The sequence below is a fragment of the Thunnus albacares genome, chromosome 19 (assembly GCF_914725855.1).
Source record: "Thunnus albacares chromosome 19, fThuAlb1.1, whole genome shotgun sequence".
Classification (NCBI taxonomy): Eukaryota; Metazoa; Chordata; class Actinopteri; order Scombriformes; family Scombridae; genus Thunnus; species Thunnus albacares.
Genome location: NC_058124.1, coordinates 22,076,027 through 22,090,103, shown reverse-complemented (window position 1 = coordinate 22,090,103; position 14,077 = coordinate 22,076,027). Strand labels below are relative to the sequence as shown.

General features: G+C 37.9%; 2 protein-coding genes across 3 annotated transcripts; one reads left to right on the top strand and one right to left on the bottom strand.

Annotated features, from left to right (window-relative positions):
• Positions 1 to 195: 195 nt before the first annotated feature.
• On the bottom strand, positions 196 to 6,747 carry fbxl6 (F-box and leucine-rich repeat protein 6). Of its 2 annotated transcripts, none has more exons than XM_044334869.1 (10): positions 6,666 to 6,747; positions 4,563 to 5,192; positions 3,641 to 3,799; positions 3,430 to 3,493; positions 2,662 to 2,793; positions 2,266 to 2,373; positions 2,037 to 2,150; positions 1,529 to 1,760; positions 886 to 1,126; positions 196 to 729 (listed from the first exon to the last, which is right to left on the bottom strand). In XM_044334869.1, exons 2-10 carry the CDS (start codon positions 5,111 to 5,113, stop codon positions 600 to 602), a joined length of 1,731 nt encoding a protein of 576 aa, XP_044190804.1. In that variant the 5' UTR covers positions 5,114 to 5,192; positions 6,666 to 6,747; the 3' UTR covers positions 196 to 599. The 2 variants fall into 2 exon arrangements, with proteins under 2 accessions (XP_044190804.1, XP_044190805.1); XM_044334870.1 differs by having other exon boundaries at positions 6,685 to 6,738.
• A 48-nt stretch (positions 6,748 to 6,795) lies between these two features.
• On the top strand, positions 6,796 to 12,711 carry LOC122969287. The gene is made up of 3 exons (XM_044334868.1): positions 6,796 to 6,887; positions 9,526 to 9,592; positions 9,953 to 12,711. The coding sequence occupies exons 2-3, from the start codon at positions 9,532 to 9,534 to the stop codon at positions 12,520 to 12,522; spliced, it is 2,631 nt and encodes an 876-aa protein (XP_044190803.1). The 5' UTR covers positions 6,796 to 6,887; positions 9,526 to 9,531; the 3' UTR covers positions 12,523 to 12,711.
• Positions 12,712 to 14,077: the final 1,366 nt, after the last annotated feature.

Here is a 14,077-nt window from a genome sequence, read left to right as displayed (position 1 = left end):
GTGAATAAAATAGTTTCAAACAAGTGCATGAAATGGGTTTCTCACATGAAATCAAGTTAAATTACTGAATGTCCTAAACAACTACATGAACCCAACAAGACAGACTCCATTTGGTCACTGTAAATTTAACTTGAGATTACAGCACTCTCTAGTGGTAGGAAAGTATAAGACAACATTAGAGTGAATTGTTGAGCATTTATTTTCAATTTCAATTATTTATTGAAAAACTTTTGTCTGGAATTATTTTCAATATAAAAAAAGAATGTATAAAATAAGCAAGAAATTACATCCAAGTAATCCTAGTACACACACTGAGTGTCACTGTAGGTTTACATTTGAGATTCTTACAAGAGTCATATATACATATAACCAAAATTCAACATGTCAACGTGACCCCTAAGCTACATGTAGACAGTGCGTTTACTGATTATTAATTGACATTAATATATTCTCACTGAATTTCAAACCCTTTGTTTCTGCTTTCTTGCAACAGTACCCACATTACATGAACAACATAATCCAAATAGAGGCATATTTTAAGACAGTAAGGTATGCCTTGTAGTTCAGGCTTCAATTTCTGAACCAAATTAACATCAGAACTACTCCATTTTGTCCAGCAGCTGGCATATGTCCTCCTGGCCACGGTAAACTCTCTTCATCCCTCTTGGAAGATAACGGCAGGATGAAAGGTTGAGGTAGCTAAGAGCAGTCATTTGGCCGATGACTGACCTGCAAAATCCAGTAAAGACACAACAATGTTTGAATCATGCTTAGTTTTATACATAGAGATTGTCTCTTAAAAGCATTTATTCCCGAAAGTGTTGGTTCATAGTTTATTAGATTGTTTGGACTTGGAGTTAAGGGGGAAAACTGTAAGCTTGGTACCTTAGGGCAGGTGGCGTGATCCTGGTCCCACTCAGGTTGAGTGAACGTAGGGTGTCTGCATTTGTTGCCTGAGCAAGGTAACTCATTGCTATCTCCAAGTCCTCCTCAGAGAAGAGCTGATTAGCGATGTCAAGCTGTTGCAGTGTCTGGTTCCACTTTTGGGTCACCATGTGAAGTCCCTTCTTAGGTGATAACCCAATATGGCTGCTGAAATATTGTCCCCAGAACAGACACTCAAGCTCTGCCGGATCACAAACAGAAAAGGGTAGTGTTGATTAACAAATGGGTTTTGGATGCAATTACAGACCACTGATATTAAGCACACAGCTGGGTAGATTATTAGTAAATTCAAAATAATTACTAAACCTTTATACAAGTGCTCAAAGATATTAAGCTTTACAAAACAGATTAAAAATAAGTATTTCTATGCCTCCAATAAATTCTTAGGCCATCATAAATGCTAAAATATTAGATATGAGTATGAGTAAGTAAAGTATTAGCTCCCATTAGGTCCCATTTTAAATCAGACTTAAACAAAAATATCTAAAATACACTAAAAACACCTTTACCCCAATTAACTAAAATTTTACCAAGGCTCATAAAGTAAATCGTAAACATTATAAATCTCGTGAGTTAGGCCTACCAAGACAAGGTAATGTTGCAAGACCAGCTGGTGTGATTCGAGAACAGCCTCGCAGGTCCAGCACCCGCAACTTGGTGGAGCCGAACAGAATGTCCAACAAATCTTTGTCGGTCATGTAGGAATAAGACGTGGTTGCGATACATAGTTCCTCCAGTAACGGGAAGCCTGATGTTAGTTCAGCACCATTACGCATTGTCTTATGAAGAGGTCTGACATTCAGCATCCGGAAGGTCTAATGGGAAGTACAATGGATGTACAAGTTTCATAGGTGAACACAGTACACACATACTTATTATACTGATTCATACTGACACACTGAGCGAAAGACAGTGAAGACAAAACAACAATTCATACTATATGTACATTAGAGTTGCAAAATTAAATATTCATAATGATCATTTTCTTCATTTAGCAGTGCTGCACTTCCAAAGCAAGGGCATTACAGTGACAGATAAAACTAACTCACAGTCACCATTTCATTTTACCACAGAAAACATATTTTTTTTACCTTGAGTTTAGGGCATGCTATCTGTAGTGCCTGGATGCATACGGGAAATTCGCAGTCTTTACTGTCAAGCTTTGTGTTGACCTCCAAAAACTCCAAATCAGGACAGCATCCCCTCTGAAAAAAAAATTCAATAAGCGATGTGTACCAAGTTCATTTGTGCTCACTGACTTGGACTGTATGTTATGTATTCATTAAAAAATAACAGAGAGAGAGAGAAAAAGGGGCTTACGGTGATAGCAGTCAGAAGTCTGTCATTCTTTAGTCCATGAGTGAACAAGATTTGCCTGATCTGACTCCCATGGTTTTCAAGGTACTCCAGGAGACCTTCAACCTGAAACTATAGCGAAATTTTTTTTTAAAAAAAAATCTACAACACAATAAGGAACCATACCTAGGGGGTAAATGAACACCTGCTAGGAAATACTGGCTGTGGCTGGTATATCATTGAATATTTGGACAAAATGCAGACATAATGTTGAGTTCCTGTTCTGGTAGTTGACAGTGTCTGATTTTTACAATTTAGGATGCACTGCTATGCTGGTAAACAAATGATTTCTTACTCTGAAACTAAGCAGTGATCTGTGTATTACATTTTCTACAACTTTTTTTTACTGAACTGGTCTACCTCTGAATACTGGAGATTTATGCTCTGCAGAGACCGGCTGTGCAGACCGAGGCTCTGGAAGGCCCGCGCTGTCAGGCCTGTGCAGTAGGAGAACGTGAGGGAGCGAAGGTGAGGGCAGAACTGCGACACGACCTAAATCCCAACAACATAAACAGAAAATACACATAGTAAATACAAAATGCATACACTGATAAAAGGTTTAATTCTTAGGATTTGGAAAAAGTGCGACTTTTTATTTATCAGGCAATGTTTCCATAACATGAATTATTTTCTCCCCAAAAATATGTAGAAATAAAGAAAGAAATAATATAGAGCCAATTAGGACTGCACCACAAGATGACCATTATTAAGATGATTATTATGGATTCATCTGCTGATTATTTTCTTGATTAATATTGTTGTCTAAAATGTCAGAAAAGAAAAAAAAAGTAAAAAATAATTTTCCCATCCAAGGTGATGTCTTGGACAGGGAAAGACAATGATTTATCTCAACAGTCCCAACACCCCAAAAATATTTAATTCACTCTCATATATGACAAAGAAAATCTTTAAGTTCTCATATTTCCCTAGTACTCTATCTATTTTAAAGGCTGAATGCAGCAAATGTTTGGCATTTTTGTATTAAAGATTACAAAGACAATTAATTAACTATCAAAATAGTTGCCAAATTAATTTAATGCTGATCGAATAATCAGCTAATCATTTGGCTTCTATAGCCTACAAAATAATAATGTTTAAAAGGATAGATATCTAGTCTTGATGACTTACATCCACTGCATAGCTAGCATTCTTTGTCCAGTGACAGAGAGAGAATTCTCGCAGCTGGGAGAGTCTAGAAAACAAGAGGGTCTGTTTATCATTTAATTTTCAAAATGGTGCTGGTATTTGAAATATGAGAAAGATAAGCACAAACTAAAACGTAGTTCACATCATGTACATGTCAGGCCTCTTCATAAAACCCCACACTTATCTTACTGACCTGTTCTGTGCTAGCCAATTAAAAGTGTTCTTTATTTTTTCCTCTGTTTTAGGCAGCTGGGTTTTTCCTGGCGCAATCCAGCAGTGACCCACAGTCACCTTGCGCCACAGGACCGGACTGGAGGCAGCAATGTTCCACAGACGACAAACTCTCCCCACCCTACAGCAGAGACACAGCAGCAACGTGCTATTGTTCAGGATGTCATTTGTAATCCCTAAATTACACAGTACTCTGATAGGTTATATGGTTGAAATCGATATAATGATACAAATAATATTAATGTTAACATATATTTTTCTGGTATCTACATGCAACACAGTTAGAGCTCAAATGATTTGGTGATTAACAGAAGATTTATCAGCAACAATATTGATAATCCATTAATCAATCTTTTGGTCAAAATGCCAAAAATGTAGTCATTCCAACTTCTGAAATGTGAAAATGTGCTGACTTGGTCATTTATAATAGCAAATTGAATATGTTTGAGTTTTGGACTATTGGTCAGACAAAATAAGACACAAGACACTATAAAAAAGTATATAATCAGCAATTTAAACGATTAAGAAAATATTGTTAGTAGAAGCACCAATTGCACTACAACAATTGTATAAAAAATGAAATTGGTGTTCAAGGCAATGACACATGTAAAACTGTTATGCATTAAATCAGACCAAACTCTTTTCATGTGTAAAACTTAGCTGGTTTTTTAATTAACATTTGACTTGAATCATTAATTTAGAAGACAGAATTTTGTGAAACGATGACATGATAGAATCATATCATAATGATAATTCCTCAAATTCATCAAACTACAACATTGACGTATCTACCAGACCTATATACTGTAACTGAAGCAGGTCACAGCACGAACTTATTAACTTCTCACAGATACTGTACATCAAATCAAACTTGTGTTTATTACCTGCACAGAAATGGCACCGCACCATCTTGTATGACCACCAACTGAAAAATATTGATTAGCACCTCCTCAGGAAGACTTTGACCCCATCTGTTGTCTGTTGCTTTCTCTGGCACAAACAAAGACGTGTCCTCTTCTTCCTTGACAACTTTGGCATCTTTGTTAGTGTTATTTGCCAGTTTTGGTTTGGCACGGACTATCTTTTTTTTCTTAATCTGAACAGTTTTCCCCTTTCCTTTACTTAGTTTCTTTTTTTTGCTTCCCTTCTTTTTGGGAGCCCAGGTTGAATCACCATACTGTGAAGCACTACTAGATATGACAAGAAGCATATCTTCCCCTTCGTGGACAGTGTAGCTAGGTCGGGCAGACCTTTTGACTCTGGCCTTTTTATGCTTCTTAGCTTTATGATTTGTAGCGGTGCCAGATTTCCTCTTCAAAGATGCCTTATTCAACTTTGGTCCATGTTGTCCTTGATCAGATACGTTTGATGTGCTTGGTACAGTGTCTTTACTTCCTTCCCCGTGGGTTGCAACTTCTGCTTCAGTGGAATCCATTGTGTGCTGCTATGTAGTCTTTATCACAAGCTTGATCCCAAGTAAACCAGACATCGGCACAGCAGTGACATATTAGCACCTGAAAATAGAATCAGAATAAGATCAGTCTGTATCTGTGTGGGGGATTTTTATCTATTGAGTGTAAATATGAATGTCAAAAAGAAATGCAACAAAGTGGATGGGGTGAAAATAAATACAACAAAATTTACATTTCCGAAGCTTACAATGATGTCAGGTCATGACTTTAAATACAGATGTTTGTAGGTATATTGTAGGTGTCACACAAAAGCTTTCGCAGCAAACAAAGAGCTACAGGGGTTAGATACAATATCAAGAACATCTGTACAGTCCAGTTCAGTCCAGCACAAGCTCAGGTTCCCTCAGGTACATGATAAGGAGCTATGGCTACAAGTAACGATTATTTTCATTACTGATTAATCTTTTGATTATTTTCTCGATTAATCAGTTCCTTGTTTGGTCTATGAAATGAGAGAAGATTTCCCAAAGCCCAAGTTGACCTCCTCAAACATGTCTTGTTCTCTCCACAACAGTCCACAACCCAAAGATATTCAGTATACTGCCATAAAGAACTAAAGAAACCAGGAAATATTCACATTTGTTGGAACAAGTTGGAACCAGAGAATTTGGACATTTGTTTCTTAAAAAATTATTCAAAATGATTAATAGTTTATCAAAATAGTTGGCTGTTAATTTAATAGTTGGCAACAAATCTATTAATTGACTGCAGCTGTAGTTGTTATGCACTATTAACTGCAAAAATCACTAAATCAGTGGGTGGAAAATGCTTAAAATTACAAGAATGAAATGCACCCTTTAACAGAAAGTAAATGGTTGCTTTTTGCATCTAGTGATCTGGTCAGAGTTCTGGATTTTAACAATATAGTGGATGGTTTACCCCTCATAATATGTTTGTAACAACTAGTTATCACATACAAAACACATGTTCATCTATAATGTGTTGAATTATTGTAGATTAAACTCAACAGCAGCATTTAAAGAGTTTAAAACTAGCTCAGCCTCGACCAATAACATTAAAATACTGCTTACATTCTGCGTAATGAGTAGCTTTACTTCTGATATCTTCAGTATATTTTGCTGATACTTCTGTACTTGTACTTCAGACTCATGTTATAGTTTACAAAAGTGTTTTGTTTTCTAACGTTACCGGAAGCTGTGTGCGCATCCTCTATTGTTTGTAAACGGAAAGCCAGACCTATCCTAGAAATCCTAGCGTTTGCCGACTAATTTGAATAACTTGACAAAAAACCCACTATCAAATAATTTACATACATAATACAGCAACGTTTTCAATGACGTTTCAATGACAACGTCAATTTGTTACCTAACGTTAGTGTGTATTGCTTTACATTGGCTGTTCGGTATGTTACAGTTAGCTGTTAGCTGCGTTAGTTAACGAGGCAAAATGCAGCATAGCGCTACAGAAAAATCACAATTACGGTCACGTTGACAAAAAACAGTTACTACTACCCGGAATTTTCAGAAATGAAACATTTTAGTATTTCAAACTCACCGGTTCTTGTATCTATTACCTGCTGCTACTAGTTCTCAACATCCAGTTGTGTTAGACCCACAATGCATTTCACACTCGCACTGCGATTGGTGGAGACTTCAACAAAAACCCGCCTTTTGGTAAAGCTGTCCAATCACAGCCCAGCGCACTGTTCCAATGTTGTGAAGAAGACGAGTCTCACGCCTGGACGCATCTACAGTCTCACGGCGGTGCTGATTCTTGGTAAGAACTACTACGAAAAGTTTATTTTCATTACGTGCACACTTTTACTTTGCAGCACAGATTTTCCAGCCTGGTGTTATTCACAGATTACTGCAGTTTTAGATTGCTGTATCTCCTGCAGATAGCATGCTGCTCATATGGCTAATGTTAGCATGTAGTGCAGCATTAGCACTCAGTTCTGTAAATATCTGCTTAACGTACAATCACAGGCTGCTAACCACAGGGGTCGTTTGGCTTGTAGTGTATATTTGACTTTAATGAGACAGCAACAAATATATACTTAGGTCTTATGTGTGCACAGGTATTTTTGCATATCCAGGAGTGGTGGGAGAAGGCATAGACATTTATACGGAGACACCGCATTGGCCGCTGGATCGTAGGCCTGTAAACAAATACAAACAAATATCCCCTGTAAATGGGGAGCTGCAGGTTTTCTGGATAAAAGCACTATAACGTTTACATTTCTCAATCTATCTCATTGAGTCGTTTTAGATCAAGGCTTTATGATCGACGTGGAGTACAAAAAAAGTTTTGTCTGACTTAGAATCATGATAGTTCGGCTATAATCACTGCTAGATGCTCAAGAGAGGAGTGTGTATCAACGTTAGATCTACAATACATCAAGAACTGAATTACCAACGAGGTGGAAAATAATTAATTGTCATAAGGAATTGTAAAAACTCACGTTTGTCAAGCATGGATTTGGCTTATTTTCATTGGTTAATACTTGCGGAGACGCCCCTGTGTAATATAACTTAGACCTAATGTGCAGAAAGTTTTTTTTTTTTACATGTGGAAATGGCTTTTTTTGTCTACGTCCCCATCATTTTAGCTGTTTTTGTGCTCCAGGTCAGAACACAGCTCATTCACTTTGAAATACAACTCAGAGTATTATAATAAACATACTCATCTGATCCCTCTGACTAATATATTATTATATATAACATCATTAGATTATTAATACTGAAGCATCAGTGTTAGAGCAGCATGTTACTGTTGTAGCTGCTGGAGGTGGAGCTAGTTTCAACTACTTTATATACAGTTAGCTAGTTTAGTCTAATGGTGCCCAACCTAGGGGTCAGGCCCTCCAAAGGGTCACCAGATAAATCTGAGGGGTTGTGAGATGATTAATAGGAGAGGAAAGAAGAAAAAAACAAAGTTCTGATACACAAATCTGTTTTCAGTTTTTAGGCTTTTTCTCTCATCTTTGATTTTTGGTGAAATATTGGATTATTTGAACATTTATTGAAATGAAACCATGTGAGAGGTTTAGAGGGAAAAATCACTATTTTGTGGAGCTGTTAACAACTCATAGACATCTGAAATGTGACCCCAACTAGACACTGCTTTTTGTAAGACGTCAAAAGCCAAAAAGGTTGGAAACCACTGGTTTCATCTTTAACAATTTGTTGTATTTTAGATGCTTGTTACAGTAGCCATTGTGTCAAATCTTCATCTGAAAAGTAACTAAAGCTGTCAAATTAATGTAGTGGAGTAGAAAGTACAATATTTCCCTCTGAAATGTCATAGAGTGGAAGTATTAAGTAGCATAAAATGGAAATACTCAAGTAGAATACAAGTATCTCAAAACTGTACTCAGAACAGTACTTGAGTAAATGTACTTAGTTACTTTCCACCACTGCAGATTGAAGAAATGTTTTGATTCATGTTTTGATGCTGTTGAATTGTATTGTGTTATACTGAGAAGTGTTTCCAATATTTTCTCCACCACATTTATATCAGTGAGAGTAGAGTACAGCATAATACAATATAATTCAACAGCACCACCTACAATTGGCTGAAACATTTTACATAACTATTCAAATATTTAGATACAATGCAGCAACGTCTAATTTACCATTTTAAGATAAATTAATATTGATGGTTGCAGCTTCGCAAATGTGAAGATATGAAGCTTCTCTGTGTCATACATGATAATAAATGCAATATCTTTTTGTTGATCAGACAAAATAAGACATTTTAAGATTGTACTATTTTCTGAAATTTTAGAGACAAACCGGTTAATCAAGAAAATAATCAGCAGATTAATCGTTAGTTGCAGCCCTAATCACTATTACTACTTGCCCACTCCCTAATGTTAAGGGGAGCCATTTTTCTGCAGTGATGTATTCTCTAAGACGCCAATTACTCCTATTCTGTCTCCAATATGTGAGACATTGACTGAAAATAACAAGAAATTGTTCATGTTTATTACCTTTTTATTAGTGCCCTGATGCAGTTTTGCTCAATACCATTATAGCATTGTTTCTCTGTGATTGCCTAATACTTTTTAATGAGTATTTGTCTCCAGATGTGGGGGGTTTATTGTTGTTGGTTTTTTTTATTAAATGAAAGTAAATGAGCCCATGAGGTATGGCAAACTGATATAACAATAGCTGTCCTTAATTGTATTGCACAATCACAGTCAATATAAAAGCAATAGTGAACCGTCATGAAAAAACACTAATCGCAATTGAACTAAACCGTTTTGACCTGATTTTAGGTATTACTTCACCTGGATGCCATTTGGTCGTAACAAGCGAGCATTTTGACAGCACACATTTTTTTCTGCTTCAAATGGTTATACTTCCAGATGCCGAGGATTGAAGGTTATTAACTGTCTCTCTCTTTAAAACAGTTTACGATGGAGGAGGGTGAAGATTTCTCTCTTTGTGGAAAAGCAGCTGTAACTGAGGCTAATCTGAGTAAGTCTAAAAAAAGAGTAAAATGGCCCATTAGTAAAGCTGTAATTAAATTGACCTTATGAACTAATTCTCCATATATTACCTTTCTTGCTGAACAATTCATACCTTAAAAGAGTTTCCTCCTTTTCTTATTTTTTTTGTATTTTGTGGCATAATTTCTGAACTTCTAGATAACTTGGTATCACTAGTGGTTACCTTGTCATGTAATGAATGCTTAAGTAGATAAATGTAATCCAAAACAATCACGCAATTTTTTAGCAGTCCCCATCTCCACCCATCCTTTCTTGTACAATTTGCAACCCACCTTGACTAGAAAAGCATTAATTTCTTTACTCATTTGCTAACTTTTCTGTTTTTCAGGAGATGATTACTATTGGAAACTTGTTGCAGACTTCATTGGTCCTCAATCGGGGGAAGGATTAGAGCTTGATAAGGCGCCTTGCCAAAACAGACTATTGATTCAAGTTGGACTTCTGAGAGAGGACAATAATTTTCCATGGATTGCTGTCGTGGAATGGCTGAAGAAAATCTTCCCCAGTCATCAGTCAGCTGACTTTCGTCGTTTGATTGAAACAGGCATTGCAACAACATTGAGTCTGGGTAGTGATGCAAGGCTTACCTTCCTGGAATCAGAAGTCAACTTTAACTTTGTTGGCCCAATATGTGACAGCATTGGAGTTGAACGAGAACATCTTTTGAAAATGAGGGATTTTTCAGAGCGGGCTCAATCAATTGAAGTCACAAATGGATTGATTCTCGAGTTGAGCAACTTTGTCTTCAGGGAGAAAATTGCCCCAGTCGTTTTAGTTACTTGGCTTAAAAACTTCAACCCTGAGTTTTGTAAGGATGGGGATATTCAGAAGGCATATAAAGTCCTTAGGGCTAAGATAAAAAAGTTAAAACTGTGTTGTCGCAATTATGAAACAAGAAGGCACAGGAGGAATGCAGCAATGGAAAATCTACTCCAAAGTCCATTTGAACTGGTGCGGAAAAAACCTGACGCACGGAAATTCGTTGTGAAGAAACGCATGAAAAGAGATGACTTTGTAAATATTGAAAAAGTGACAATCAAGGAGGAATATGAGAGCTATGAAATCTCGCAGAGTGAGGAGTCGGAGATGAACAGAGGAGTTGTAAGGAAAGTAGTATTTAAGGAACATCCCTCTGTGCGTGATGAAAAGGATGAGGACTTGGATGCATCCAACAGTGGAGAAGAAACCCCAGATAACAAAGGAGAATCCCTGACCCTGCTTGACATTGCAATGCTGTCTGTCCAAAAGCTATCAAGCGTGTACGGTGGGAAAACTACAGCTTGCAAGCAAATTTCCTTGGATCTACTCAAAAATCAGTATACTCTAACATGCAAGGAGCACCCAGCCATGGCAGAGTTTGAGAAAAAACTCGAATCATTTAGTGAAGATATTTCACTTGCCTCTCCTGTGGTGTTTTTACACTACAACGCCAATTTCCTTGTTGACGTGCATGATGCCATTGAGCAGCAGATTATGATCTTTGAGAAGGAGATCACTCAGTCAACAGGAGAAAAACTAGGCCGTGATAGGCTGCCAAAATTCAGTAACTTTGTGAATTTGTCAGAAAGTGCAACTTCACGCTACATTCACATGGCTTGTGACATCTTGAGCCCTCGCACCCCTGATACACAAAACTACAGAAAACACTGGGTGGCTTTCTGTGAAGAAAAGAACAATCCCTCCAGACTTGCAGTGAATGAGTCAAACCGATTCAACAACTACTTTGAAGCTGCAGCCGGTCTTATTCACCATCACAAAGAGGTGGCTCTCTTCTTCTCTGATTTGCTGTCACTGAATAATGACGAATGCCCAAACGTTATTCTGGAGAGTGTTGCTGCCGATGCTAGTGATTCTGTGATTCAGAGCTTTGTGTGTGTTCTGGCTATTGTTTACTGCAAAATCCTTGGTCCTTACTGGCAGCTTCTGAAAAGTGGAGGAGAGTACTCGCTCTTCAGCCAGTACATGCTCTGTCTCTACCAAAAGTTCCTTGATTGGTCTAAAGATCCATCAACACTGCTGGAGCCGGAAGGGGCCACGAATGTTTTTCTGCAGTTCCCATTGCAGGAGAAAACATTTAATGGGATTTTTCCTTACTGTGGTCATTGGCACACTAATAGAGACCTAATCAGAGCTTGTCTGAAGAGGATGATTAAGGTGATTGCTGCCGTCACAGAGGAACACCTGAAGGATTTCCTACCAGGAGGAAAATTTTCCCAAGTCCCCTCTTCAGATTTGAGTTTGCAACTAGTAAGTTGCACATTTTCTGTCTTGATGGCAGAATATCCCTTTGGCCACGAGTACCCTTACAAGAAGAAAAGACCTGACAAGTCTTCCAAGCGCTCCTCACAGAAGCACTTGTCCTCAGACTCGGATAGCTCTCAGGAAGATAATGGCAGGTCTGGCTCATCTGATGACAGCTCCGATGACTCATCTGATTGGCAAGCTAAAAAGAATTCCCACACTGACGGCGGTAAAAAGGAAAAGACAGGAAGGGGATATTGGAGACGGGATGCGGATCAAGAAGAGCGTGAGGAGAACATGGATAGGGACTACATAATAGCTACTGTGAACAGAAATGGAGGGCCATGCAAATCACAACAGGATGTCGACAAAATGCTGCTACGTTTCGATGGAAAACCCCGAGCTGAAAAACGGGAAGCAGTTCGCTGTGAGATCCTGTACCAGAAGATGATTCTGAACAACACAGACCAACACTTGGATTGTGTTTTCCTCAACAGAACAGACATGGTGTTGAAGCTGAAGCTCGCACTTCCTCGTGTTAAACCTGGGTACTCTCTTGTTTTAGCCCCTAGAAAGACGAAAGCAAAGCCATCATCTGTTGTGTCCCACGACACAACAGATGATGCAACTGTTCAGAGTGAGAGCAACAGCACATGAGAGCTTCAATTCCATCTGAAAAGTGTGATACTGTCGAACAGTGTCATAAATGCCAGGGGAGGGAAATCTTGTCAATATGTGACTTCCTCATATGATTCTGTGTTTACAAATGAAAGGACCAGTGTGTAGGATTTAGTGGCATCTAGTGGTGAGTATGCAGATTGCAACCAACTGAACACCCCTCCCAAGCGGGTAGGAGAACCTACAGTGGCTGCGAAACTTGTGAAAAAACACAAAAGGCCCTCTCTAGAGCCAGTGTTTGGTTTGTCCGTTCTGGGCTACTGTAGAAACATGGTAATGCAACATGGTGGGCTCCGCGGAAGAGCACCCACTCCCTCTGTGACTACAAAGAGCTCATTCTAAGGTAACAAAAACGAAACGATTCTTATTCTCAAGTGATTATACACTAATTGAAACATACTTATGAATATTATATTCTATTTCTGCCAATAGATACCCCGAAATCTTACACACTGGTCCTTTTAAGCAAAAATACGTACAATGACCTAAGCCTTTCCACACAATCAAAATATAATGTATAACTGCTGCCATATGTGTTGTACATACAAACTGTATTTTCTATACCACTAAATGAAAAAGGTTATGTTCGATTTTGTTGCTCTTATATTTTTTATATGAAATAGCTCACTAATTTTCATGCCATTGTATTGTAAGTAGTTTTCTAGAAAGATTTTGTTGCTAAAAAGTCAGCTGTATTCTTTTTTTATACACCATTGTTCCCATTTTGATCATGCTGTTGGCAGTCTGTAACGATTGCTTACTAAAAAATATTATATGAACCACTGACCAAATAAATATCTTCTTTGTTCATATTTTGTTTGTATTTACATTGTCAACTTCTATGATAAAAGAGGAATGAGTAGTCTAATGTGTAGTTATTAAGTTTTTGGTAATAAGCAATATGAGATCATTGTAAAAAATCTGCCTAGCCTTAGTTCAAGTTCATGTCTCTATTTTCCACCATTAGTCTGAATTTTGCTTGTTGTCAGTCACACAATAACCTTGTGTTTCTCATATTAGAAAGGCATGTGTGGTTGCATCACAGGCACCAGCAATGCCACTGAGTTCATGCTTATAAAAGCATTGACTGGGAGGGGCTCAAGAAAATAGCAACCAAGGGGGCTTATTGGGGTCACTGTGCCAAACGTCAAAGCTTTATGATTTTTCAGATATAATGCCAAAAAGGGAGCACCCAAACCCCCTGTGACTCATAAAGGAGATGATGGGGTCTGTGAATCTCATGAACACCTGCTACTTGGTTTGATGTTATGGTAGTTGGACAATGGTATGGGATACAATGGATAGTAAACTTGCCTTTCCTGTTTTTTAAGTTATAAATAGTTTTCTTATGTCAGCACATACAACATAAACATATTGACAGCCACTCAGTATCTCTAAATCACTTGAAGAAAAGACCTGTAAAATAAATGTCCTTAGTCTGATATTTTAAGGGGGAAAAACCTTTTGAGCGAGTTTGCGTTTCTCAGATCCCGCCCGCATCAGTTGTCAGCATGTTAGGAAACGAACACACCCC

Coding starts and splice junctions, on each gene's coding strand:
- fbxl6 (XM_044334869.1), bottom strand. CDS start 5,113: ATGGATTCCACTGAAGCAGAAGTTGCAACCCACGGGGAAGGAAGTAAA. Junction 3,494..3,640: donor AATTGGCTAGCACAGAACAG/GTCAGTAAGATA, acceptor CTTGTTTTCTAG/ACTCTCCCAGCTGCGAGAAT. Junction 2,151..2,265: donor GACTTCTGACTGCTATCACC/GTAAGCCCCTTT, acceptor TTTTTTTTTCAG/AGGGGATGCTGTCCTGATTT.
- LOC122969287 (XM_044334868.1), top strand. CDS start 9,532: ATGGAGGAGGGTGAAGATTTCTCTCTTTGTGGAAAAGCAGCTGTAACT. Junction 9,593..9,952: donor TGTAACTGAGGCTAATCTGA/GTAAGTCTAAAA, acceptor TCTGTTTTTCAG/GAGATGATTACTATTGGAAA.